Here is a 25,463-nt window from a genome sequence, read left to right as displayed (position 1 = left end):
CCTCCGAGTCCCTTGCTCTGGAACTCTTGGCATCGGCCGCGACGGGGTTGTTCTGTGTACTAGTCGAGGATCTGAGGATGAACATGAGATTATTTGGAGCGAATAATATTGTGATTTTAATTTCTCGAAGCTGGAAGCGTATAGTTTGGCGTTTGGTGCATGTCGGAGACTCCTCACCATTTGAAACGTCCTAGAGTACGGCCGTTGCGGAATATCGGACGACAATTGCATCAGGTCCAGTTACAGTGGCAGAAAACTCGGAAACGAGAACGGGTTAGATGACTTAATCGGGCTGGGTATCTCTGCTGAAGTTAATGGCTAGGGAGGAATAGAAATAGTAGGACCTCTGCCGCACCGTGCGCGCAGTGGCTTTGACCGGGCAGTTTCAGTTCGGTTTAATGCCCTTTCTTCGAGCCACAAATACATGGAGGAGAGATCAGCCTTGATGCATTTAGGGATCACACTAGGAGTAATCTTCTGCCTTCTGAGGCAGATCTCCGCAGGCTAGCCTAGTGCAATGTAACCCTCTCTGCCCTTAAAATGCTATAGTACCCCTCACGACATCTGCTCTTCTGTTTCTGTTGTCATCTTTTTGTGCATCTCTCAAGATTTAACTCACCTTACTATGCATCTTTCAGTCTCTACATTGATAGCTCTCGGCCTCACGGCCCAGGCAACCCAAATCTTCAGCAACACCGGCACAACATCGGGCTGGGACGCCATAAACCAAGAACACAGCGGCACCGTGCGGGAAGTCACAAACGTCGTCTACGAGGGCTCCTCCGCGCTAAAGATGACGCAGATCTACGACTCCAGCTACACGGGGCGATACCACTCCGAAGTCGTCAAGGACAACGCGTACAAGCGTGGCGACACGGGCTTCTACGGCTTCGCCTTCCGCCTCCAGGGGGACTGGCAGTTCTCGCCCGCGCAGTCGTACAACATCGCCCAGTTTATTGCGGATTTTACGGATTCTGGGTGCGAGGACTGGATGCCTTCTACCATGATCTGGCTGGAGGGGGAGCAGCTCTATACCCGTGTTAAGACGGGGAGTGTATGCGATCAGGAGACGGTGCCGTTTGATAGTCTGGCTACTGTGTCGGCGGGGGAGTGGCATCGAGTTGAGATCCAGGCTGATTGGCAGTCTGCGAGCACGGGGTTCTTTAAGCTTTGGTTTGATGGGGAGAAGGTGCTCGAGCGTTCGGGGATTGCCACGACTATTGACGATGATCGGGCGTTTCAGTTCCGTGTTGGGCTCTATGCGAACGGGTGGCATGATGATGGGGAGTTGAAGGGGGACCAGGGCACGCGACAGATCTGGTACGATGAGATCGCGGCCAGAACAACGTTCGCTGACGCGGATCCGGAGCAGTGGTAATGGCTCGAGGGATATTCCTGCCCTTCTGGACAGTGATTTATCTGGCTGTGCCTTATAACAACATTGCTACTTGGCATTAGCGGCTGGACTGCTGCTTCTGATACCGTCCCAAGTGCTGTCCATTATGACAACCTTGAAAACATGAAGTTGACTGCCAGGCTTTGTCCCTGCTGTAAATATTGGAAGGAGATGCTACGACCCTGTGCTGCGCGGAGGAGCACATCCCTACGGAAGTAATTCTACTATCCCTCAATCTTTCCGCCTGTATTAGCTCGTCTCCGAGTTCTTCTAGAACTTGTGAAAGGGATTTACAGTCAGTACATCTGCACTTCAAAAAATCTTCCCTCTGCCAGCGGAAGTGTACTGTAAGGGCTGGAATTTGCCGTTCCACTAATAGGGCCAATCCTTTTAGTGAAGTGCTTCTTCTGTTTGACATTTACACAGTGCTCTGCGATAGAAGATATGCTGTCCGAGTTAGGGCTTTCCCTTGGAACTCCCCGCCCATGGAGCCATGCTTGAGGAGCTCCACGAGCCTCTACCGGCCCGCAAATATGACGACAATACGTATGTTCTTGGCCGCATCTGCTCTCACAATGTCGTGATAACATGTCTTCCAACGGGTGCGTATGGTTCCATTACAGCAGCGGCTGTTGCGACTCGAATGCTTTCGACATTCCAATCGATCCGGTTTGGGCTCATGGCCGGCATTGGAGGTGGTGTCCCAAGTCAGGCAGATATTCGACTGGGGGATGTGGTAGTCAGCAAGCCAACAACACACTCGAGGGGAGTATTACAATGCAGTGTTGACTCCGGAAAGACAAGCTCACTGAACAATCCGCCCCAAGTGCTTCTAAATGCACTTTCAAAGCTTCAAGCATCTCATATCATCAACGGAAATCGGATTCCAGAGTTCCTGTCAGTGATGCTTGAGAAGTACCCGCTGTTAAGGGATAGCATCACCCCGGGAGAACGGGATCGGCTATTCAGGGCTGGTTACGAGCACCTAACCGCGCCAGGTTCTTGCAACCACTGCGATGAGCGGCATATGGTTGTCCGTGCTCCGAGAAGCAGTAACTCACCTCGAGTTCATTACGGAAGCATCGCATCCGTCACCCGAGTCGTAAGGCATGGAGCGGCTAAGGACCGTATAGCTAAGAGATTTGGAGTCATCTGTTTCGAGACGGAGGCCGCCGGGCTGATGGATAGGTTTCCTTGTCTTGTAAACCGAGGAATTTCTGACTATGCGGATTCGCATAAGAATGATCACTGGCAAGGCTATGCCGCTGCCACAGCCGCTGCATATACCAAAGAGCTGCTCTCCCTGATCACTCCCAGAGAGGTCTCCGAGCTGGATGCGCTCTCGTGAACCGAGTTTGGTAGATCTATGAGTATTGCCTGCACTTATAGGAGTTTTTCGATGCCAAGTTAGCGTTGGCAGGATTTGAATGCGAGGTTGAACATCTGCTTGTGATTTCAGGTTTATTTAGATTTGGGTTGAGTCTCGGATGGTTCTGGTGACCGGAGCCACGGTCCGAACTGGTACATTGCAAATGTTTCCGGGGGAGTTCGATAAATAGTGATAGGTTTCTGACATATAAGAGTTTACCGCATCAGGTGCATCGGAGTTTGGAGAGTCGATAGAATGACGGGAGGTGGGGTGGAGGAGGGCCAAACCAACGGCAGCCTTTGGGCACCTGCACGAGAGTAGGCTAGCCAAATCGGGAACAGAGCTCTCCCCAGCCATCGCGATTTCAGGTCATCCAGGACTTCAAGCGTGGCCATGGCTTTCCTTTTTTCCTTTTCTCATTGTGCTTGACCATTCTTCTTGACCATTCATTTAATTGCTTTCGCGGGAACCGCCTCTATTTTAACCCTTGGGTGTGATCAGCGATAGCGGAACCCTTGACACAGTGTGAGAAATCCACACCTACCATAACAATCCGATGATGCTAACATTTCTTAGTTCGCATTCAAGCTCGACTCATGATTTTCGCCCCTGTTTTAATCGGGGTAGCTTCTATCGCTGCACAAGTATCGGCGGACATAAATCCAGAGCGGGCAGCACAGCGCAATGCCGCCATCCAAGCGCTTCTCTCCCAGCAGTCCGTCCAGGGCGTGCAGAAGATGAGTGATGACGAGGGAGAAAAGTTCTTCATGGACTACTGGCATTTCGGGGAAGACAGCTTTGTTGCCAACTCGACAGTGTCGCCGGATAACAGCCAAAACACCCAATTCGACCGGAACACTGTCCTGCCTCGCTCATATCCTCTCAGCCGGCCGTTCTCACTTGGGGTTGAGCGGTTTTCGGGAATACGCTTGTCACCGCTTATTCGGAGGGACTTCCAATGCCCCGCGGGAACGCACGCATGCACGTCGATCGACCGATCTGACAGCTGCTGCGGCACGGACGAGACTTGTGTCGTTGTCGAAGATACGGGGTCCGGGGATGTAGGCTGTTGTCCTGCTGGCCGGGACTGCTCCGGGACGATTGGGTCCTGCTGGGAGGGATACACGAGCTGCCCGTCGTCTCTAGGAGGGGGGTGTTGCATTCCCGGCTACGACTGTGTCAGTGGTGGATGTAAGCTACCTTCATCAAGTGGAGAAACTCAGTCCTAACTCACGACAGGTGCGCGTGTCGTCACGATAACAATAACTACACATTCGACAACGTTGACTACTACGTCAATTGAAACAATTCCCACTACAACAACGACAACTACGACGACGAGCAGCAGCACCACATCGTCGTCGACTACGGACTTGGCTCCCCCCGACCGCCCAACCAGTTTATCTACTACCACGACAACATCTCGCACAGAGTCGGTGTGTCCGACTGGCTTTTACGCATGTTCTGCAGTCTATCACGGTGGATGCTGCCGTACCGGTCGAGATTGCGATACCACATCCTGCCCGGCCATACCATCAACGACGATAGTGTCAGATGATCGCACCATTGTGGTTCCGGAGGCGACAACGACATCACGAAGCGGTGAAGGGAGCGGCCCAAGAGGATGTGCAAGTGGCTGGTTCAAGTGCGCAGACACTGTAGGCGGGGGATGCTGCCCATCGGGATACGCATGCGGAGAAAGCTGTACGGCTGTCCCAACTGCATCAACCACGGGAACCGTAGCGAAGGAGGAGCCCGCAGCGCCTCCGAATGATGGGAATAGGGCCACAAGGAGTTGGAAAACACTGATTTATATGGCATTTGGAACGATCTGGACGATGTTATGATAACAACAACGATGCTTAGACATGATTTATGAAAAGACGATAAATGATTGCCGAAAGTAGCAAGACATGTGGCTTGCCCACCCAACTGCCGCCTGGAGAAAGAATCCACTGGTGAATGATCAACTTAATAAGAATTTGGCCGGCACCTCGCTCTGTACCCTTCTTTTCATTCATTCTTGACTCCTACCTTGAAGGTCCAAGGGAATCTCGCAAGTTCTTGCCCTTCTGTAAATGAGATAAAGCCGCCAAGTGGATATAAAAACCCCTAGATCGCCCGTCGTTGGGAGTTCAGAACCTCCATCCTCTTTTATTCCGAGATCTTGTCTTGCCGATATCGACTAGCCAAGATTCCCAAGTAGCTCATGGTTGTGAGTCCCGTGCTCTGGAAGGAGCTGCTCTTGAGTTTGCAGAAAACCAGCCTCTGGCCATTCAAGAGAACGGAATCCTGATGGATCGTTGAAAAGATACACCAGAAACGAGTTGCGCAACCTTAGAGGATCTGCTGACGCAGGAAGTGATCGGACACTATCACATCAAAAATCATCTTGAGATCTTCTGTCCCGGTCCTCCGAATGTTTGGAAGACGCCATGGTGAAAAAGTGGAGCCAGATTTTTGTGCATTTGTTTGGCTACCTCATATCAAAGATCTCAAAGCGTTTGCCTTGAAAGTCGCCTACCTTCATGACTACCGGGTGACTGCATCAACATTTGCCACATATATCCTTTCTTTCTGGCCACAAAAGTGGGGACCACCTCCTATAAAGGCTTTTGGGAGTTGCTTGAATTCTAGTAAGAGACTGTTACGACTGAACTCTCCTGGCGGCCGCTCTTCAGAAGATAGTCCTCTGCACACCCCAGACAACCGTATGCTTCCCAGTTCATCAAGCCCTAGAAGAATACTTACCGCAACTAGTACCTCGACGTCTATGGCATCGCTGATGCGATTGCCGACCTCAACCACGAGAGCTCAGAAGGTGACATCAACAGGGTATGGAATTCCATACTCAACTTGGTCTTTGATCCGATCTACCCTGCGTGAGGTATCTTGTGTCACCACGGGAGATGTTCTGGAAAGGATGGCGATGGACGGATTGGCAAGCATGATATAGTCCTGTGCTACATGCCAGGAACAGGCAAAGGAAGTGCAGCTAGCGTTGCCTCCAGCCTGACGTCCAGCTACCCAGGCATCGAGCTTGGGAAGGCCGATTTGGGGCTATGTTGCCGTTCCTAGAAGGGTTGACTTTTTTTTTAGTTAAGTTCCCATACCTTGATCTTCCGGCTGGTCGAGGTGGATGTCAATTCTTTTGAACCTTGGGAATCCTTCCGGAACCTTTCTCCGGGTGTCATCGGGTAGGTGCTTCCCCATCCCAGTTTTCTCCGTGTTGTTCAGCGCCTCTTTAAGGTAGACCATTCTGGTGAGACTAATCAACATGGCTGATAGCTGTTCCAGGTGCTATCGCACTTGTTCCAAACGCCCCGTGATGTTGGTCGTCAATGGATGGGATGGATTATCTACCAACCCGGTAGCTATGACCAACCTCTTTGCACCGTACATCAACGAGGTGCAGATCATGATGAGAATATTTGTGGTTAATCCACTGGTTTTTCGTCAAGTATCTGTAAAGGATGCTGTTGAGGTTCTTAGAGGAAAGGTCGAAGGAAAACTTGAGGACTTGGAGATGCCGTACCATACACCCTGCACGAGAAGTAATTCCCCTGAAGTATTTCCTCGGGACACTTTGAAAGCATCATGCTCATCCCGTTCAGTCGATACCGCAGTTCTTCCACAAATTCTAAGACGGGCGCGTTAATAATACGCATATGGTATCACACTTTTGCTGTGTGCGTTCAGACTTTGTTAGATTAGACAGTTTAGCAACTGGACAGGGGCAGGGAGAGATATTTGTCCGAGATACCTGCCCACCCATGGTGTAATTCATCTGGTCCACGCCTCTCGGCTGTGTACAACACAAGTGTTTTCTGACGTTCGCCCAGCCCCCTTAAACCAGCGGCCTTTTCTAATTCCCCTCCTGTTTCTTGATGTATTGGAGAGGTTATCCAGCATTGATCCTGCTTCATAGTGGTATTGGTCTCGCGTGCTTGAGGGTGGGTTTATCCGGGGACATGTCTGATTACATAATACCATAGCCGCATTGAAGCCGTCCTCGACTGCGTTTCGGTTTCTTTTCCGGCGCAGCGCAGTCTGCCTCCAAATCGCCCAAAAGCAGCCTTCGGTCATCTCCAACCATCTTTCTCCCCTTTTTCTCATTCTCTCCCACAAATTTTCCCCCTCTCCACTCTTCCCTCTACAATCACCATGGCGAGCGACGCCCCCAAGCCCCTCCCCTTCGCCTACCAGTTCGTGGCCGGTGCTGTGGCCGGTGTGTCGGAGGTAAGTCGGCTTGCGTTCTGTTAATACCGGTTAAATTCAGGTCAAATCTAATTGACCGCGTGGCTCAGATTCTGGTGATGTGCGATTTCCCCCTTTCGTCGACGGAAAATCCGAGCGAAATAAACGAATTGTGCGATGAGAATAATTGTTAATAGCTGAATAGGTACCCATTGGACGTCGTCAAAACCCGAGTGTACGTCTCTTCTATCGACGCAGTTGGGAAAACAAGCGAAGTGCGACGCAAAAGCCTACTAACACTTAACTAACAGCCAACTCCAACAAGGCGCCGGCGTGGCCGGTGAAGAATCCTACAATGGCATGTTCGACTGCTTCCGCAAAATCATCCGCTCTGAAGGGTACCCTCCCCTGCCTGCCTGATAACCCCAACGATAACGAAACGATGAAACCATGCAACTAACTCCAACAGCTTCTCCCGCTTATACCGCGGCATCTCCGCGCCCATCCTAATGGAAGCGCCCAAGCGTGCCACCAAATTCGCCGCAAACGACTCCTGGGGCGCCTTCTACCGCAGCGCCTTCGGCGCCGAAAAGCAAACCCAGTCCCTCGCCATCCTCACGGGCGCCACCGCCGGCGCCACAGAATCATTCGTCGTCGTCCCATTTGAGCTCGTCAAGATCCGTCTGCAGGACCGCGCCTCCGCGGGCAAATACAACGGGATGCTCGATGTCGTGCGCAAGATCGTCGCTGCCGAGGGCCCGCTCGCGCTGTACAATGGCCTTGAATCGACGCTCTGGCGCCATATCCTGTGGAATTCTGGTTACTTTGGGTGTATTTTCCAGGTGCGCGCGCAAATGCCGGCCGTCGAACCGGGGAATAAGGCGCAGCAGACGCGGAATGACCTGATTGCGGGATCGATTGGTGGGACTGCCGGGACGATTCTGAATACGCCCATGGATGTGGTCAAGTCGCGGATCCAGAATAGTCCCAAGATTGCGGGGCAGACACCCAAGTATAACTGGGCTTGGCCGGCTGTGGGGACCGTGATGAAGGAGGAAGGGTTCGGGGCACTGTATAAGGGGTTTATCCCTAAGGTGCTGAGGTTGGGACCTGGTGGTGGTATTCTGTTGGTTGTTTTTACGGGAGTGATGGATTTCTTCCGTAAGATGAGGGGGGATGTCTAGCGGATTGATGCGGTCTTTCGTTTTTCTGTCTGATGCTGGTTTTTCTTTAAACATGCACGATAGAGATACATGGTTCTTAGAACGTGCCATAGAAAAGAGAGCTGTACATTTCACATAAAAAAAAAACAACGACAACCGTTTACTCTACGTCTAAGTGTTCCATGCTGATGAGTCGGGCCGGAGTAGAGTCGAGATGGAAATGTATTGCAGGCCCGCGAATAGTATACACGCGGAACCGATTAATACTAGAAGACAGCACTGTATGGAAACTCAGAGGATATAGCGTAATACAGGTAACGTTCCGAAATACTGAGGATGAAAAGGACATGCATTCGGGGTAAAAATGGAAGAAAGGGTATCGATAAGGCAGTACGGAACCCCAGGTAAACACAAAGCAAACTCGAGAAATCTCAGCTGAATCGACGCATGTAAAGATGTAGACGCGGAAGCTGTAATTAAGTATGTCGTTCAACAACACGCGGTGGCGTTAACAAATGCAGAAGGCGGAGAAGCGCAAACAAGATGGTGGCAGAAAATCTCCCGTAATAAGAATGGGACACAAAATGTAGAAAACACGCGATTGGAAAGGCGGAAAAAAGTGTATCACTCCGGAGTACGCCAGTCAACTACCCCATCCATATGACGCCTTGTATGCAACAAGCTATGCCGTTCAATCGTCAGAAAAGCCGAGGGCAAGCAGCAGGCATATCTTAGTTCATCTCCATGGCATACTCATCTTCTTCCTTGAAGCTCATGCCGGCGTGGCCGGAGGTGTTCCAGTATTGTGCTTGTCCGCCGCCGGTGTTGTTGGAGCCGGTGAATGGCGGGCTGAGGCTCTGAGGGCTCAAGGCACCGTTCGACGACAACGCGTCCCCTGCGATATTGGTATGCTTGGGGACACGGAGGCCACTTCCCGGCGCACGGGTATAGTGGAAAGACGGAGGATCATTCTTCTCAATGGCATCGAGAATCTCGGTGCGCATGCGTTTCTCCTCTTCGGTTTGCTCAAATGGCCAGGTTCCTCCAAGACTGCTTATCAGTTCCGCCAGTTCAGCCTCTTGTTGGATCTTGACGTGAAGCGCCCACATCAAATCTCTCATCCAACCCACTGCGCCGTTGAGAATATCTCCCTTATTTGGGCCCTTTTCCTTTTCTTCAATCGGCAAACCCATTGTGATGTTGCCGGCGGCGCGCCGGCCCGTCCCGCCAGCTAGAAGGGACGTTGCGGCATTCGAGTTGCCTCCCGTGCCAGACAAGCCAGAGTTATTGACGAGCTGTTTGCGGACCTTGTCATCCTCCAGGCGGTGCTGGGGTACTAGGTGAGAAAGATCTTGAATGCGCTCGTTAATATTGTCCCGTCGGCGGCGTTCAACCAAGTTATGGGAGGCCCTCCTGCGTCGGCGCTTGGCTTCCTGGGATTCAAGGTCCTGGGCAGTTCCGGGTATGTGGGCATCAACCTTGGCCGGCAAGGAGGCATGCTTTCCTGATTTTAAGATCTCAGAAATGGCCGCATGATGAGAGGGGTGGCCTGGGGAGGAGATGGGGGATTCTGCATATGAATGCGCACTTCCGGGTGTCCCGTCCCACTGGTTTGATAGAGTCTTCTGGTGTCTGTGTTGCAAGCCTGTCCGGATGGGTTGAGTAGGGAAGCTTCCTGATTCTGGCGTTCCTAAAGCCAGGCCGCCCAAAGCAGGGGTCTTGGGGGTCATGGGGCTGCGGGCATCCATAGATGTGCGGTCTATCGTCTGCATGCTCGGGCGAGCCTTGGAATTGAGGTAACTCTGCTCAAGATGAGAGCCAGCGCTCTGAATATGGGAAGAGCTCAATTGTCCCTGGTTCATGCCTCGGAACTGATCGTAGTTGAAGCTGCTCTGCATAAAAGGGCTGTGGATAGGGTTACCATCCGGAGTATTCGAATACATCTGCGACATCTGGCCGGGATGACTCATAGAGATGCCGGCGCCGGAGTGCTGGTCCTGCATGTAGTTCTGTTGGAGATTATTTTGTCCGTTAATCTCCAAATCCAATAGCTCATCTGTATCAATGCCGGAGTTTCCGAAGTTGAAACTCGATGAGAGATTCTGCTGCGAGTTGAATCCGAAGCCCATGAATCCACCGTTTTGCATTGTTAGATCTGAGGGATCGACCCCATCGTTGGGGTTTCCAAATTGATTGTGCATAGAATATCCGGATTGCGACATCACGAATTGGTTTTGGTCACTGTTGTGCTCGTCAGGCTCAGTTTTAATGAATATGCTTGCGTCAGTCATAGTGTATCCAGCCCAGGCAAGCCTCAACTAAGCGGACCGCTTTTGATCCACAGGGAGCCCTTACGATCCAGAATCCAAGGAGACAACAAACTCAAAATTACCGACTCGAAGGGAGTGCGAGCGACGTAGAAGGAAGGGGTGATTGAGGTATGTCGTAAGGTTGAGCACCCCTCGCTTCGAGATGACGATGTAAGCTGACTCGGGAGGCAAGCGATGCTGAGTCCGCGGAGAGAGCGGGAGGCTTGAGAACGACAACTGGTATGCAGGTATGAGATTCTGTCTTGTTAGCACCCAGGGTTACTTAAGGAAAATACCAAATAAAGGAATTGCAGCCGCGCAAAGACCGTTGACTCAATCTTCTGAGACAAAGAAGCGAAGCGCTCGCAAATATTCGATGCGAGGGAATGGATGCACCAACCAAAGGGAGATTGTCAGGAGAACAAAGCGGCGCCTCAAAAGATCTGTTGAGAAAGTGTTTCGTTGCGTGGTAATGTGTAGCAGGCGGTATGGGTTGAAAAGTGGGCAAGTCAGTCGAGGACAACCCCTATCGTGAGTGGACGCCAGATTCCAAGAGGCAGTCCACGCAAGAGCTGAATAATCGGTCTAAAAATCCGGTGTGAGCGACGGAGGGGAACAAGGAATTGGAACAATTGGGTGTGAAACGAAGAAGAGAAAAAAGAAAAGAGACGATAAAATGGAGAATGCAAAGCAACTAATACAAGAATGGTCGAGGTGAGAAGATATGAGGAGGCGTGTCCACAAGCCAGGAGGACGAATCGTGAGGCCAAGCTGGAAGCGTGGGGAGGAGGGTCGGAGAAGGGCAATTGGGTGAGAGGCGGGGTGCGACTGGAATGCCTCCTTCCCAAGCTGCGGTGAATGAGGCGGCAATGGGATGAGAAACAAGCCTCAGGATGAGAGGAGAGAGACCAAAGACGACTGGGCGGAAGTAAGAGGCGAAAAGACGGACGGCGAATATAGAGCTCCAAGCCAGCGAAGGGAGCGTGGGGGAGGAAACTCCGATCTGTTGGGTGGCGGTGGTGAGCCTCGCTGGAGATGGAGAGGCGGTCTGGGTTCGGGACACGCGGGCGGTCACGAAGGGCAGTATGATTCTCAACGATTCCCAGGCTCGGACCCTTAACGTTGTTGGAGGACGCAGGTTTTGAAGCACCAAGGCCGAGTACAGGATCCACTGGAGCTCGCCGGGAAGGTGGCTTTCGCTCAGTATCCTCTCAGCAGCCGGGAGCATATTTATATTGGCTCCTTCTCATCCCAATCTGTCTCCGCTCCCCGCCCCCGCTCGGCCCAACTAGCACATCCGCGCAGGGGCCCGTGAGACAAGCGAAGTTTTCTGGGCAAGCTGGATCGTCGAACAGGTGCTTCTCGCGAAGTGTTTCCCTTGAAGATTCGATCACTCTTCTGAAGCCCTGCTGCTGGTGATTGCATATCGCCAGCAAGAGTATGAGGCAATTGGCGGTTCTTCGATACTTCGATACTTCTCTCTCCTTGGCGTCCTGACAAATTGACAGGGATCTCTCTCGCGACAACCCCGGTATTGCTGGAAGTGGGGTCCGTGTATTTCCCGTTTCATCCCTGGGAGCATCGCTCATGGTGTCCCAAGTTCCATGCAAGGGTAGACTGCGTCCCATGTTCTTCTCCTCTGGCCCGTGCAACGACAAAGGCAAGAAACAAAAATTTGGGAAGAAAGCCGAGCTGACAAAGTTACTTACCGACAACCGTAAGGTCTCAGTCGTTCAGGTTTCCTGTCTCAGGCTCAGACTTTGCTCTGGATAATGTTTGCTCCTGGCTGCTGTGCCCAGAAATGAGAAGGCCAACTTGAGGAACATAAAGTCAAGAAAGTGTGATGGTTCGAAGCCCCAGTAAGGCTACTGGGAGTTTCTTCTAGAGCGGGGCGCTACTCACACTAACCCCGGCGGAAGACAACCACCCAATGTGCGCTACCCCTCTGTGGGTAGCAAGAGAGTAAAGGTTCCAATATGGAAATAAGTCGGATCTCTCGGAAAGCAAACAAAAGGGGTGAAGAAGCTGCGGGAAGGGTAGCATAGCCGCCTTTCTGGAAGAGCTGGGAGAGCGAACGAAGCAGAGGAGAAATGACTCGCAGGTCAATGTCGGGGGTGGTCAGGGCCTTTAAACAGGATCTCTGAGACAGCCAACCTGTGGAGCCTCTCATTTGATATACATACCGCTGCAATGGTCATGCATGGGCGTCGATCGCCGAATGGGTGAGGCTTAACAGGGCTAACTACCGTGAATTACGCGCGTTTCTCGTTCCAGCAAAGGAAAATAGGAATAAATACAAAAGGGGAAAAGGAGGTGGCAGTGAAGCTAGCATGAAGAGAGCTATGCGAACATGGAGGGTGTCAAGATAGGTTACTGGGAAGAATAGATGAGGGCAAAGAGAGGATGTGGTTGGCCAAGGACCATGGTGTAAAAGGAAGAGGGTCAGATACCTCCCTTCATGGACCATGAAGGAGGGTGGCACATACAATGGAAGCAGGAGAAGACACCCATTCTCATAATCCCATGAACAGGCGCAGGTACTACTATATTTGTCACCTGTTACTTCCCCAGGCGACATCATGACTCACTTGGTGTCAGCCCTTTCTTCTTAATTCGGTCCACACCCCTCCTTCGCCTGATTCCAAAATCTTGCTTTCACCCTCCTGGGCCGGAGGGAGTGTGATTTCCTTCCGGACTTCTGGTCCAAAGTTGACTTTCCCGCTAGAATACATCAGTTGTCCGGTTGGGGAAAGTCCAAACATAGCCGATCTAATCATCCCGACCTCCGGTGGGTGACCAGCGAGCGTGAGAGCTTTGAGGTATGCCCTCCAAACAAAGGGTTTGTCATGACATCATAGGCGTTTCCTGTGAGTGTAAAGTCGTGTAAAAAAAAGGTAGTGGAGAGCTCTCTGACCACCACTTCAAATCCTAGCCGAAGCGTATATCAAGGAAAACGGTGCCATGTGGAGGACTTGCAGGTGCGCAGACTCCCATTTGCCCACAGGCGCACTTGAAAACGACCCAGATCGACAAGAGCTGGAAGCTTCACCCAACAAACGACTGTGGCGGAGGAGAGACCCCAACCCTCGCCCAGATGGGGAAGGGTTATCTTCGTCCCCGCGGGGGGACTACGTATAACATCCACACCGGATTTATCTCGCTGATAGCGATTTCGTCATCAGCTATGTTCAGAAGTAAGTTGCCTGAGCGTCTCAGAAAGCTGAACACACACACTCCACGCAAGGCGGTCCGTGACACTGTGCGGTGCAGCCTGTCGCCTCCCGGAAGGTTTGCGCCCAGGCAACAGTCATGAGAGGCAGACAGGAAGGAATTGTGGCGCAGTATTTGATTTTGGTCTCAAACCCAAAGAGCAGAAACACAGTTCTCGAGTTATTAATATTCTCTTGGGTTCCCTTCTCACTTGTCTGACCAAGGCCAAGTCTGGTTATTCCCCGATTGGCAAGAGGCGATCTGGAATATAAAACAGTTGAGAATGTGAAGAAGTCAGCCGAAAACAGCTCTAAGAATGCGGCAGTGTCTCACATCCAATCATCAGGTCAGGTTCATCCTGATGCGAGGGCGAAGTTGGGGAGGTATGGATGGCGAGCCCGGGTTATCGAGGTTTCTGCTTTAGACTCATGGCTGAACAGGGTTGGGACCGAGCGTTGCATTGATGTAAAAGCTTCTCAAATAAATTTCTGAATTATCGAACACAGAAAAAAGAAAATATCTTTTTTTTTTTTTTTTCAGCGACTGAAAGAGAGACAAGACATTGGCGATTCATATTGGTTCCCACAGATTCGTGCCCGTACCCGTGCCGTCCCGTCAAGGTTCAGAGGACATGGCGATCGATAAGAAGACATCCACGGCTCCCGCAAGAAGCTTCCAAGGCGCATCCCCGGTACTGTGGAGCACAATTACGTTTCACAGGTTCTGCCCCTCATGAAAATCATAACACATCGGTCGGCCTCTCCCTAGCGGACCTTTCTAAGTCTGGTAACAGACCTTATCGCTGGATCCGGAGCCCAAAAGGCGGGGCAGATTGCAACGGCGGCGAACATGGAAAGGAGAACCACAGCATCAAACGGTATGGCCCGCACCCAGGTGTAACATGAACAATCGAGCGAGCCACCAGGCAAATTTTCTCGGGTATGACGAAGCTCGGTTATCCGACTCTGACTTACTCTTGTCATACCTTGAATCCTTGGGAGCGAAGATCTTAAGACAGGGAGGGGGTGATCTTCCTGGCCCGTGCTCGACAACACAGATTGATTGGGGTTTGGAGCTCTTCTCCAGAGTGCGGTGGTCGATCCTTTCTATATCTACCGGTTTTGCAAGCGCAATTTCCAACTCGAATGAGGAGATTAGATCTTCGAAGTGAATGTGGCCGATGCGCATCTGCAGCGATAATGCGCGTCCTAAACTGCTAGCCTCCGGCGTGCATGAGCGCTGAAGACTCAGTGAGCTTGGATTGACGGGATTGACTACCGTATCCTTGAGTTAACATGGGTTCGTGGAGACTAGTCAGTTTCCGTTGATCGAGAGGGTCAGTAGACCTCGCTTGTCTTGCAAGTTTCATCGATATTCTCGTAAAGGAGGGTTGGAGAGTGAAAGCAAGGCGAAGACAGAACTCGCCCTGGATGACACTTGGGCGGGGCTCCAAAGTGGATGGTGGTCACCCATATGTAGAAGGCGGTGATAATTTCCTCCAATCGGCTTGGACATACAGAGCACTTCGCGAATGAAATATATTTGCTCTGCCACCCATGGCAACTCCACAAGCGCTAACTGGCTGCTGTCGATCTGCCTGGCATAGCCTATTCTATTTTGGGGTAAGCGTTTTCCTCATCCATCAGCTGCCAAACCTCCACCGCCTGCTCCTCCAAACCTTGGATACCTCCGGCCAACTGGTCAACTCCAAGCTCGAGCGCTTTGTATCCCAGGCCATCAAGGGCGTCTCAACCCCCCAAGGTCTCAGATCTTTGTCTTCAGCAAAAGGTGTGCTGGTATGTAACCATTCCGGCCCTCCAATCATTTGCCATTGCCCAAACTCAAGCCCACACACCCTTTTCCATACTCCTCCCTCCTCTTGTGTTTCCGCGACTTTTCAGAACCCAGAGTCATATGACAAGCTCGTTAATATCGCAACCTGGTCTAGAAACGGCCTCAGCCTCGACTTATTCCAGTGCCTTGAGTCCTTTCTTGATGTTACGCTGCCGAATAGGCGAGCATTCACGCCCTCCTCCCACTCCGCAGTTCTCCCCACCTGGCCGGTGCCTCCCGACCCGAGCATTTGCTTCGTTGGGTAAAGGGCCCGCTGCCTTTTGTCCTTAGTGGATGCACTCTTCGTCTCTACGGTTTATCCTAGTGTGCCTGTTCCATCTGCCTTCGACGTCATCTCATATCCTGGCTCCGATCCGGCTCTAAGAATCCTATTTTGTGGAGGGGCAGCAACCGGCCAGTGAACGAGCTCAGATTGTGTCATACAACGACTATTATTGAATCGATCACACATCTATCAGCAATCTAGCTTACTTTCTTGATCAGTATTCGCCAGAGGCCCGGTGATCGAGAACGGGGCTCGAGGTTTTGCCGTCCAAGTACTCTTAGAGCCGCCTAGTGTCGTTTCGCAGGAGTCACCTGGTCCTCGTTCCCCTTCACCTCGCTAGCGTGCAGCCACCCACCATTTCAAGATATATGCAGATCATCTGCACGAAGAATACCAGTTTCTACCGTGCATAGTCCCTGCAGGGAACTTCTGCTTGACATCCCAGCTTCGCGCTACAGTGGCTGGCGGCTCGTTCCCGCTAAAGCCACAGTGAAATCTTCGTCAGGACAGCGCGTTTCGCCTTCTCCTACCCGCCCCCCCCCTTTTCCCCGCTGCTGGATCGACAAAATTCCGTGGTTGACAGGGTAGAGGATTGCACGTCATGGCAACTACGTCGTTTCGAGATTCAGTGAATTCGCTCGGCTGGTCCCGACGAGAGGCAGAGACACCGGCCAACACCAACTCATCCACTCCTTTCTTCTCGAGGTTACAGTCCCTGAACCCGTTCGGCCAAGGAGACGGCTATCTACAACTCCCCACACATGAAGGTCCAGGAGCTCCCCTCCCAGCTGCGACCCGACGCGAGGAGGAAGATGGTTTCTTTGCCCGTAAGTCTGGAGAGCTCATGACCGTGCTTTTAGACTATCAGCCCTGTTTGATTCGCCGCATTATCCTGTCCAGGTGACGAGAATTCGTTCCAGGCCTCATGGATGATTCTTGGATTGCCTGGACACCACCCATCCCGGTTTCGTCCATATCTCGCCCTTATCTCGCCCTCCTCCTTACTTCCTGTTACTACCATGGTTCCCTTTGTATTCTATACTTCCCTCGCTTTTACCTTCAGATTTCCCGCAAGGCTGATCTCCTCTTTCTAGTGAGCCGATGGGACCGGATGCTCATCTTTTTCGCATGCAACCTTGGCGCTGCCGTCTGCTTCGTTATCTGTTTTTTCTTATTCCCGGTGCTCTCATTGAAACCCCGCAAATTTGCTATTCTGTAAGTGGCCCTTCAAATCTCGTCCAGCTTCAGATCTGGTTTCTTGCATTCTTACCACACCCCCTAACCCTTACATTGCGAGGCACGGGGCGGCGCAACTCATGTGGCTGTGAACCTGCTTTTGGGCAAATTCTATCTTGCGTCGCAGACCCTATCCCGACACGCTTTACCATAGAATGTGGATCCGAGAATGGCTGACACTAATCGGTACCTTCTCATAGGTGGTCCGTCGGATCTCTACTTTTTCTGCTATCATGGGCGGTCCTCATGGGACCTGCGGTCTACGCTAAGCATCTGGTCTCGGGACCACGCTTGCCTTTCACGGCCGCGTATTTTGGGTCCATTGCGATGACGTTGTATTTTGCTATCGGGGTAAGTGCCTTGATTTTGTTCGATCTCTTTGATTCGCAAAGGAACGGTCCGTCGTGCATCTTCCACCCCTGCATACCTATGCAGATGTTCCGCAGGGAATCCTGCTTGACAGACCCAACCTGCATATCTCTTCCTCTTAGCCCTCCAAACCAGCCTTTGAATTGGTCAAGAAGGCGCAACCCATGACATCACCTTGCTTACACAAACCGCCTGACACGACGCGGCCTGTCACCCGGAAGCAGCCGGGGAATCGGGCACTATACCAGAACACCCTCCATTTCCCTTCTCCCACAGGGCAACGGACAGCGCCCTTGAATATTTTGCCAACCATGATAATACAATTTCTATTAAATCAGGACTGACTAATTCCTCTCCTTTGCAGCTCCACTCGACCTTCCTCACCCTCATTTCATCACTTTTCCAACTCGCTGCCCTCCTCTGGTATGTCGTTAGCTATTTCCCCATGGGTAGCACGGGCCTACAATTTATGGGCCGCTTCGGGGCACAGCGAGTTACTGCTTGGGTATCCGGGTAGGTCGTCTACTCGAATGTCCATTCTACATCTGACTTGCGACTACTTTACGCATCGGGAACACCTGGCAGCTCAGTTTGGTCTCCGTTTCGGTGTAGGTACAAGATAGATATTAGGTACGTCGACAGGAGCGGGGAAAGTTGTTAATAATATTTCTTATAATCTGTCATGTATAATAAGATATGAGCGCTTCAAGATTTAATAGATATAACTTGCGCCGCTTGACTGGGCTGAGGTATCGCAGCAAAGTAAGGTACGCTGAGATCCTGTTACTCAATACGACAAAGTCACCAACGATATCACGCTCAGCGGCCTGATAGAGTCGTTTCTGACTAGGTAGATAACCATGCGACATCGCTTGTCGATCTTGACATTAGCAGAGTCGGTGCTCGGCAAGCTTCTGCGAGCTTCCCATCTGCTTCCATAGCATATATTCATGAACGCATAATATAAGGCAAACACTTGGGCACTTTACTTCCCCCGGCTCATCACAACCCCAACAGTCCCGTTAACAACTTTTACTCCCGGAATCTCCGCCTCATAGATTCCCGTTCCCTCGGTCCCCTCCTTTAGCCAGCGCTGAAGCAAATCATTACTTTCCTTCGGCTTGATCTCAGGCGACGCAGTCCCGACTGTGACATGGGGAACATGGTTGACGCAGGCCCAATCTGGCTGGTTATCTTCATCCGACGGCATAATGCGCGCAACGAAGGCCATTAGGCGGCGATCCCAAACGAGGCGTTCAAGGCGAATACGTGCGAACCCTAGCGTGGGCGTGGCTCTGTGGTCTTCGGGCGGATTCTGCCGCATCTTTTCCAGGTATTGCTGTGTTAGGCTGTCCCAAACGTCTGTGTGTTCCTTTTTGGAGGCTTTGTGAATCAGAGTCACATGGAAAGCAGGTTGAACACGGCGGCTTTTGACGAGTTGATGGTATAGCCGTGCTTTTTCCGGGTGAGTGGTGGGAGAGAAAAGAGAGTGCAAAAGATCGGAGACCTCTTGAGTCGGTAGTGAGATGCCAAAGTACTCAATGTTTTTGACCTTTGCCTCGAGGTTGATGGTCGAGGTCGGACTATTGATCTGGTTGTGCTGCTTTGGCGCCTTGACCTGCTTGTACGAAGCGCTGTGATCCACGTCGACGTTGTATTCGCTCACTGCGTAATTAATGGCATCATCGAGTTCTTCCGCAGACGGAACCTGTTTCACAAGCTGAGGGTACGCGGAATGCAGGGCATTCACAACCTTCTCCAGGTTCTCGCGCGAAGACGCCATAACGTCGAGGTCGATGACTTCGTCGAAACTCATGTCCGGCTCATGGTCGAGATCGATGCCCTCAAAGCGGTTGAGGAAACCCTCCATGATCCCAATGACCTCACCCGTATCCTTGGTTCCGGCACGGATAGTCTGATGATTGTCACCCCGGTCCAGCACACGTTTGCGCGTCACTTCGCGGATCTCAGGAAGCAGCATATCTTTGGGCTCGTGTACGTAGTGGAGTGCGACAAACCGCGCGTTTGGAGAAGCCTCAGTTATATCCCTGATGATCTGGTCCCGTTCACGTTTCTGGTGATTGTTCCGATCCGCTATGATAGCCGGCTTTTCTAGCATTTGGTTCAGAATCTCGGCCGCGAATCTCTTCGGTTTGTTCTTCTGTTTGGGAATGTTGTCATTTTGGATATGGCCCCAGCCAAATAGCTTGACCAGACCAAGGGCCACCGTCGTCTTCCCACATCCTATTGATGCAATAGGCACCAGGACAACATCTCGTGTGACGGTCTCGGCCTCCATTTGGATAATCTGTGCTCCGTTGAGGCCCCGTTCCTTGAGAAAACCATCACGCATGGAGATGATGCCATGGTTGTGTTGATAGGGCACCTTTAATCCTGGATTCAGCGCAAACTGCCTGCGGGCATAGAGCAAGTACTCCTCTGTGATCTTCTTGTGCTTTTTTACCTTCGGCGACTTTCCTGACAGTATGGCTTTAGTGCATTCACGCCACTGCCGATACATCAGGTATGGCTCCTCAAACTTGTATTTGAAGAACCAATCTCGCAAGGGACCGCGGCCACCCTCGCTCATGTGACATCGAATGACGAAACCTTCGGTCTCTCGTCCATTCCAGGACCCAGTTTCGGCGCACCTCTCGAGAAATCGCTTTACCGAATCGAGATCTTCGTAGACGACAAAGTTCGCTTTCCGGAAGCCCCATGCATCCGCAAACTGGTGCACCTCCGAGCTGGAAAGGGTTGCGAATTCAGGCAAGTTAAAGTTAATACCATGAAGATAGATGCCTGCAGAGGCCGCGTCGTAGGCAAGGACATGCTCTTCGAAGCTATCGTCACAGAGTTCTCCCACCGCAGTGGCATTCATCTCACGCAATTGCCTTGCCAGGTCCTCCGTAGACTTACCCACAGCGGCAACATGTCGCTTAATCCATTCTTCTCCAACTTGCGCATGGCTCCTATCAGTATCAGAACGGGCACCCGTCGAGTGCTTGCTGCAGACGAGGAGAGAGCCATCTTCCAGGCCAGAGATGAATATGATGCAGCCATTCTCCTTGACACTGAGCTCATAGGGCCCTCGTGTATTGTTTTCGATGTTCCTCCACTGTGTTAAATTGACTTCGTCGACGTTGAAGAACTTATCGTAGCCTCGTGTAGCAATCTCGGGAGTACCGTCCTTTCTCTTCGTCGTGAAAAGCCCTCGAGCATAGGTGGGAAGATCATCACGCTTGTAATCCCAGTCCATGAACTTCCAGGAATCCACAGGAATGTTTCCACCTTTCCCTACCATAAATCGAGACTTCCTGCATCGAAAGGTCTTCTTCTTGACTGGTTTGTTTTCCATTCGAGCGGCTTCGAGGGTGGTGACGAGCTGCGCCACTTCACCTTTGTCCTGGAGGATCACTTTGCGGCCCTCCATTGTATGCGGTGTATAAATATTATTGTATTGAAGAAGTTCCAGTATAGTTATTGGGCTGAAACTGGGGAGTGCTGCGAGGCCGTGAAAAGATGAATGCGGGGTGGGGGCTTCGAATGAGAGAGGAGGGCTGAATACTCAAAGAAATGTCAACAGCCAAGCGTTCGTCTGAAAGCACTTTCCAATGACTCCTTAGAAAAACTAGCTTTCCCGAGTCCAAGGCTCAGCCTCGCGCAGTCTGTTGCGGCTGTGTTGTATGAATCATAGCGGAGGAACGGAGCTTGGGGGGAGATAAACCTCTGATCGCGGGGCAGCAAGCAAATCATCGCAAAAAAAAGTTCACATTTGTTTCCACCCACGCCACGAAACTGTTTCGCAATCACCGTCCAGGCAGGGAGCAGGATCCATACTCGGGTGACACGAGTCTTCTTCTTCGGACCTTTGGCTCTTTCCAGCTCTTCTTGACTCATCCTCAACAACTCGCGATGACTCAACCCAATCCCTACATTCTTGCTGCGGACAATCCCTCTGCTGTTCTGGCCCTTCTACAGGCCAATCCTTCCATCGCCTCCAATCAAGACGAACACGGGTACTCCCTGCTCCATGCTGCGACCTCATACGGACATGTAAACCTACTCCGGGCCCTCGTACGAGATTTTGGAGTGAACGTCAATCTTCTGGACGAGGACGGCGAAACCTGCCTGTTCGTAACAGAGAACGTGGACATCGCCAAATGCCTTGTTGAGGACCTAGGAATTGACTACAACTTGAAAAACGAAGACGGCCTGACTGCTCAGGAAACCATCGAAAGCGATGGCTCGTTCCCGGAGGTGGCCGCCTACCTGCGACAAGTAGCTGGAATCACTGGTCCGGTCCCCAATAGTCTGTCCGCCGCCGATGCATTAAATCCAGCTCCGCCGTTACCTCCGAATATTCAGGTGAATTTAGGGACAATGTCGGAGCAGGAAGCGAGCGCAGGGACGAGCGAAGTGGACCCTGAATTCAAGAGACGCATCGACGAGCTTGCTGCTCGAGAGGATTTCCACAGCGAGGCCACTCAGAACCAGCTTCGGCAGCTGGTCATGGATGCGATTCAAGGGTCAAATATTGATACACAAGACAAGGATGTGCGAAGAAGAGTGGAATAGACAAGGCGCCGCACGAGAGCAAATTTGATGAGGTATGAATACAACAGTACATAACATACTCCGATCGTTATATCAGCCCGCTTTCTGGATCTAGCCGAGCTCCTCGCGAAGCAAGCAAAATATTTCAACTATTATAAAGCACCGCTCGAAAGTAATGCGGCCCATGCACACTGAAGCTATTCCTGCAATCCTATGCACACATATCGCTACCACCTCCAAGGCGATGGTGGCCCACCGGGGCCTCAAATCTTACTTGACTATGTTCTTGTACCCCACCTATGGTCTTTTATTACGTTAGCACATCCGATCATCTTGCAATGGCCGAGAAATTCCCGATAGAGATCTGGGTGGCCTTGATCTATACCAGTCACGTGCCGGTCTTGGCTCCCCGCATCACCGCTTCTCCATCAATATCTCTCTCCGGCATCAGGCCGCGACCAACGGATTCTATTACCATTTCCCTAATCACGTTTATCATGAATCCAGCACTAAATGTCGATACTCCTCCCCCGCCGCCACCCAAGCCCGGCAGCCATGAAGCGAGTCGCGGAGGCACGCCCCAAGTCAACTCCCCATCACCAGGTGTACCACAGCTCTTCCAACATGGCCAATACGGATCAGACGCACAAAACCAACATGTAAACCAAAATCATACATCAAACCCAGAAAATACCGTCTCACGGCCTCCCACAGCCGAAGAAAACTGGCTACCGGAAGGCATGAAAGAGAAATCGTAATACACCCTCTTTCCCCGGAATTCCAGACAGCTATTAACATTTCCTTCCATTTAAATAGAACCGTCGACCTCCAAACAGTCCTCCAAACTCCCTCTTTAATCTCCGCCCTCTCTTCCACTCACCCCTCCTACGCTGCATCCCAAAATAACCTGCACACCCTCTTAAAATATAATCAAGACCTCGCGCACCACCTCCTGGACCTGCAATCCCGACTGGTAGAGCTCCGCTCCTCAACGGAAACCCTCCTCCTCCAGCACCAATCTCTTGAAGTCTCGTGGCGGAAGAGGCAAGCTGACATGGACGCCGCGTTGGCGCCGTGGTCGCCTAAGGCGCTCTATCAGCGATTAAGCGCGGCGATTGCCGAGCAGGAGGCCGTTTGTCAGGCTGTTGAGGAGAGTTTTCTTGAGGGGGAGCATCATGGGAAGGCAACGGAGAGGGATGTTGCTGAGTGGGTTAGACGGGTTAGAGGGGAGGGCGCGAAGTTGGCGGGGAGGAAGGAGGCAAAGGCTAGGTGGGATGAGGGGAGGGTCGGGGGGTGGAGGTAATATCTCAGTGTTTATGGATTGGGTAAAAGGTATGAAAATGAGCTGGTATGGTGAAGGATGTAAACTACATGGGCGCTATATAACATGGATGCAGGATCTGCGAACGGTGCCCGTCGCCTCGACCCTCGACATACTCTCGACTACCTCGTTATGTACCTTGGTACCTGAGTACCCTCAATCGCTAGGGGCCGGTTATTCAGCTAGATTCCGCCGTCCACTCTCCAGATCAACCTGTCCGTTCTCCAACGTTCCCAGTGCCTCTTGCACAGTTTCCTGGCTTGCCCAGTTGTCATCGCCGATGTTACTTGGGACACCGACTGCCTTAAAGAACGCATGGTCACGGCTTCTCGCTCCCCAAGACCAGCCGGCCCCACGAGTGATAGGAGGACTGTACAACCTGAACCCCACCCAAGCGAACACAACACCCATGAGAGAGCCGAAGATGATATCGAATCCATGGTGGCGATAGTCGAACCAGCGCGAGGCAGATATGAAGAAGGCGACTGCCCATGGTACAAACGCAAAGATGACCAGGTAAACAGGCGGAGCGGCGCCTTGCGTACGGATTGAAAGCCGGTTTTGCGCATGCAGATCCTGGCTAAAGGGTGAATGAGGGAGATACGGGAACTTGATTGAGAATTTAGAGCATAGCCAAAGGGAGAGATATGTCAAGCCAGCGAACGAAACTATACAGTGTTAGGCATAGTGTGTACCTTGGAAGCCACGTGCGGAAGAACCTACAAGATGAATGCCCGCTCGGAAAACTAGCGAATCCATCCCATTTCAAATCGTCCGCTGTATTCCGACATATCTCCCAGCTCACCAACGTAGGAGCGCCTTCCAGCCTCTGTCCCAGACCACCGACTGCATGGGTGGCAATATTCGAGAGATCCGGGTCGCACCGCGCAAGCAAATCTGGTCGCGGCTTCCCGTATAAATCCTTCAAACCCTCGGTAGCCATCCAGACGCCGGCGCAGGCTAGTCCCAGCCCGAGCCATCCAGCGTTCCATTCCCAGAGCTTGCGGCGCCAAATTAAGGCCTTAGACGCGGAGGCGCCGATGGAAGTCCCCGGTGTAAAAAGTAAAGACACGAGCACAATGATCACAGCAGGAACGATGAGGCCAACAACGACCATAACGCTGCTTCGAACAGTCTCATGTTTCGTGTGGGGGTAGGAAATGCTTGCGTCAGTAAGGGAGAAGGGCATATGGTTTGGTTCCACCTCATGGAATCCAAATCCGATGAGGGCGATACCACTACGAAATAACGTTAGTTTTTAGATCGAAAGTTTAGCAGGACCTCGAAACTAATGTATACATACATAATTAGTATCCAGTCCAGGATGTAGGATAGAAAGAGCGATTTTGAGATGCTCGCGTGACCACCCGGCAGCCCCGGCAGTGCCTTGAAGGAGGTGAGAGCCATCTCGAGCGTTAATTAGAAGTATGATTGTTTGCCTCAGAGTATTCGGCGTTATCAACGCAAGTAGGTATAAGCGCAAGGGAGAAGAGGACAGCAGGAGTCCGAGCCATGGGCCACTGTGTAGAAGGGTGGAAAGTCGATGAACATAAATCCTTCGAAGGGTGCTCGGGCCGATCTGATCTTGGCTTGGGTCATTCAGGCCGAAGTCAGCGAAACAAGTTCCCTCCTCAGGTAAAGAGCGCAGAGAGCTCAGGGGTTCTGAGTGCAGAGGTGACAGCGTCAGCCGACACGCGTCTTCTTATTCAGCTCTTTCAGACAAAGGCGGGGGTAGGTTGGGGGCTCCCGATGATGCATTGACAATGAATTTCTGCGACTGCTACCCAATTGGCTTTCAGATCACTGCCAAACTCCTCGAGGTACCGAGAAAAGCTCATTGATCGCCCGAAGCGGAATACGCGGCCTTCTTCACACGAAGGAAGCTTCCTTGACCGATGGATTTCTGGAACTGCTTGGCCTCTGGGCTTCTCTTTTCGTTGCTGCCTGGTTTGGGAGCTTGCTCGGATGCACAATTCTCCCACCGCAAGTCGTGAAACCAGCTGCAGCTGTGAGTCAACGTCCTAGTTGAGTTTGGAATCACGAGATACACTCTGAAGCTTTCGGGACCTCCTCACGTCTCGATATCACTTTTCGAGTTGGAACAAGGAACAGGCGTCATAAATTCTGCCTGAGGCACTAACTCGAAGACTGCTGTTTGATCAACTGCTAAACAGCGCGACTGGCGCGTATGGCTGCCGTAACCCGTCACATTTCTTT

At 51.8% G+C, this 25,463-nt stretch overlaps 12 protein-coding genes across 12 annotated transcripts; 8 read left to right on the top strand and 4 right to left on the bottom strand.

Annotated features, from left to right (window-relative positions):
* The first annotated feature begins 428 nt into the window (after window positions 1–428).
* BJX67DRAFT_101022 (polysaccharide lyase family 20 protein) lies at window positions 429–1,681 on the top strand. Its single transcript, XM_071024193.1, has one exon. It carries the CDS (start codon window positions 626–628, stop codon window positions 1,376–1,378), a length of 753 nt encoding a protein of 250 aa, XP_070891116.1. The 5' UTR covers window positions 429–625; the 3' UTR covers window positions 1,379–1,681.
* Window positions 1,585–3,015, top strand: BJX67DRAFT_101029 (5'-methylthioadenosine/S-adenosylhomocysteine nucleosidase family protein). The gene is made up of 2 exons (XM_071024194.1): window positions 1,585–1,691; window positions 1,791–3,015. The coding sequence occupies exon 2, from the start codon at window positions 1,890–1,892 to the stop codon at window positions 2,742–2,744; it is 855 nt and encodes a 284-aa protein (XP_070891115.1). The 5' UTR covers window positions 1,585–1,691; window positions 1,791–1,889; the 3' UTR covers window positions 2,745–3,015.
* A 142-nt stretch (window positions 3,016–3,157) lies between these two features.
* BJX67DRAFT_341605 (putative GPI anchored protein) lies at window positions 3,158–4,754 on the top strand. The gene is made up of 3 exons (XM_071027911.1): window positions 3,158–3,290; window positions 3,342–3,956; window positions 4,005–4,754. The coding sequence occupies exons 2-3, from the start codon at window positions 3,362–3,364 to the stop codon at window positions 4,610–4,612; spliced, it is 1,203 nt and encodes a 400-aa protein (XP_070891114.1). The 5' UTR covers window positions 3,158–3,290; window positions 3,342–3,361; the 3' UTR covers window positions 4,613–4,754.
* Window positions 4,755–5,857: 1,103 nt separating this feature from the next.
* Window positions 5,858–6,454, top strand: BJX67DRAFT_100980 (uncharacterized protein). Its single transcript, XM_071024192.1, has 3 exons — window positions 5,858–5,962; window positions 6,063–6,319; window positions 6,380–6,454. Exons 2-3 carry the CDS (start codon window positions 6,094–6,096, stop codon window positions 6,421–6,423), a joined length of 270 nt encoding a protein of 89 aa, XP_070891113.1. The 5' UTR covers window positions 5,858–5,962; window positions 6,063–6,093; the 3' UTR covers window positions 6,424–6,454.
* Window positions 6,455–6,693: 239 nt separating this feature from the next.
* BJX67DRAFT_341598 (putative mitochondrial 2-oxodicarboxylate carrier protein) lies at window positions 6,694–8,294 on the top strand. Its single transcript, XM_071027910.1, has 5 exons — window positions 6,694–7,004; window positions 7,073–7,083; window positions 7,168–7,197; window positions 7,274–7,360; window positions 7,432–8,294. The coding sequence occupies exons 1-5, from the start codon at window positions 6,930–6,932 to the stop codon at window positions 8,144–8,146; spliced, it is 918 nt and encodes a 305-aa protein (XP_070891112.1). The 5' UTR covers window positions 6,694–6,929; the 3' UTR covers window positions 8,147–8,294.
* A 207-nt stretch (window positions 8,295–8,501) lies between these two features.
* Window positions 8,502–10,550, bottom strand: BJX67DRAFT_100807 (basic helix-loop-helix domain-containing protein). The gene has a single exon (XM_071024190.1). The coding sequence runs from the start codon at window positions 10,414–10,416 to the stop codon at window positions 8,857–8,859; it is 1,560 nt and encodes a 519-aa protein (XP_070891111.1). The 5' UTR covers window positions 10,417–10,550; the 3' UTR covers window positions 8,502–8,856.
* A 293-nt stretch (window positions 10,551–10,843) lies between these two features.
* Window positions 10,844–11,743, bottom strand: BJX67DRAFT_100939 (uncharacterized protein). Its single transcript, XM_071024191.1, has one exon. It carries the CDS (start codon window positions 11,660–11,662, stop codon window positions 11,129–11,131), a length of 534 nt encoding a protein of 177 aa, XP_070891110.1. The 5' UTR covers window positions 11,663–11,743; the 3' UTR covers window positions 10,844–11,128.
* A 4,253-nt stretch (window positions 11,744–15,996) lies between these two features.
* On the top strand, window positions 15,997–18,119 carry BJX67DRAFT_100344 (putative Golgi traffic protein SFT2). Its single transcript, XM_071024189.1, has 4 exons — window positions 15,997–16,590; window positions 16,858–16,978; window positions 17,200–17,350; window positions 17,733–18,119. The coding sequence occupies exons 1-4, from the start codon at window positions 16,365–16,367 to the stop codon at window positions 17,883–17,885; spliced, it is 651 nt and encodes a 216-aa protein (XP_070891109.1). The 5' UTR covers window positions 15,997–16,364; the 3' UTR covers window positions 17,886–18,119.
* Window positions 18,087–21,112, bottom strand: BJX67DRAFT_341583 (tRNA ligase). Its single transcript, XM_071027909.1, has one exon. The coding sequence runs from the start codon at window positions 20,799–20,801 to the stop codon at window positions 18,354–18,356; it is 2,448 nt and encodes an 815-aa protein (XP_070891108.1). The 5' UTR covers window positions 20,802–21,112; the 3' UTR covers window positions 18,087–18,353.
* A 171-nt stretch (window positions 21,113–21,283) lies between these two features.
* BJX67DRAFT_376967 (ankyrin repeat protein) lies at window positions 21,284–21,946 on the top strand (the record flags this gene model as incomplete). The annotated part of the gene is made up of 1 exon (XM_071031991.1): window positions 21,284–21,946. The coding sequence occupies one exon, from the start codon at window positions 21,284–21,286 to the stop codon at window positions 21,944–21,946; it is 663 nt and encodes a 220-aa protein (XP_070891107.1).
* A 317-nt stretch (window positions 21,947–22,263) lies between these two features.
* BJX67DRAFT_376966 (vacuolar protein sorting family 37 protein) lies at window positions 22,264–23,228 on the top strand (the record flags this gene model as incomplete). The annotated part of the gene is made up of 2 exons (XM_071031990.1): window positions 22,264–22,679; window positions 22,742–23,228. The coding sequence occupies 2 exons, from the start codon at window positions 22,264–22,266 to the stop codon at window positions 23,226–23,228; spliced, it is 903 nt and encodes a 300-aa protein (XP_070891106.1).
* Window positions 23,202–25,052, bottom strand: BJX67DRAFT_100317 (phosphatase PAP2 family protein). Its single transcript, XM_071024188.1, has 3 exons — window positions 24,550–25,052; window positions 23,970–24,484; window positions 23,202–23,914 (listed from the first exon to the last, which is right to left on the bottom strand). The coding sequence occupies exons 1-3, from the start codon at window positions 24,651–24,653 to the stop codon at window positions 23,421–23,423; spliced, it is 1,113 nt and encodes a 370-aa protein (XP_070891105.1). The 5' UTR covers window positions 24,654–25,052; the 3' UTR covers window positions 23,202–23,420.
* Between the last annotated feature and the right edge of the window lie 411 nt (window positions 25,053–25,463).

Source organism: Aspergillus lucknowensis (assembly GCF_044049455.1).
Source record: "Aspergillus lucknowensis strain CBS 449.75 chromosome Unknown BJX67scaffold_2, whole genome shotgun sequence".
In the NCBI taxonomy this organism is placed as follows: domain Eukaryota; kingdom Fungi; phylum Ascomycota; class Eurotiomycetes; order Eurotiales; family Aspergillaceae; genus Aspergillus; species Aspergillus lucknowensis.
Note: the sequence above shows the minus strand (reverse complement) of the source record. Positions and strands in the feature narration are given on the sequence as shown.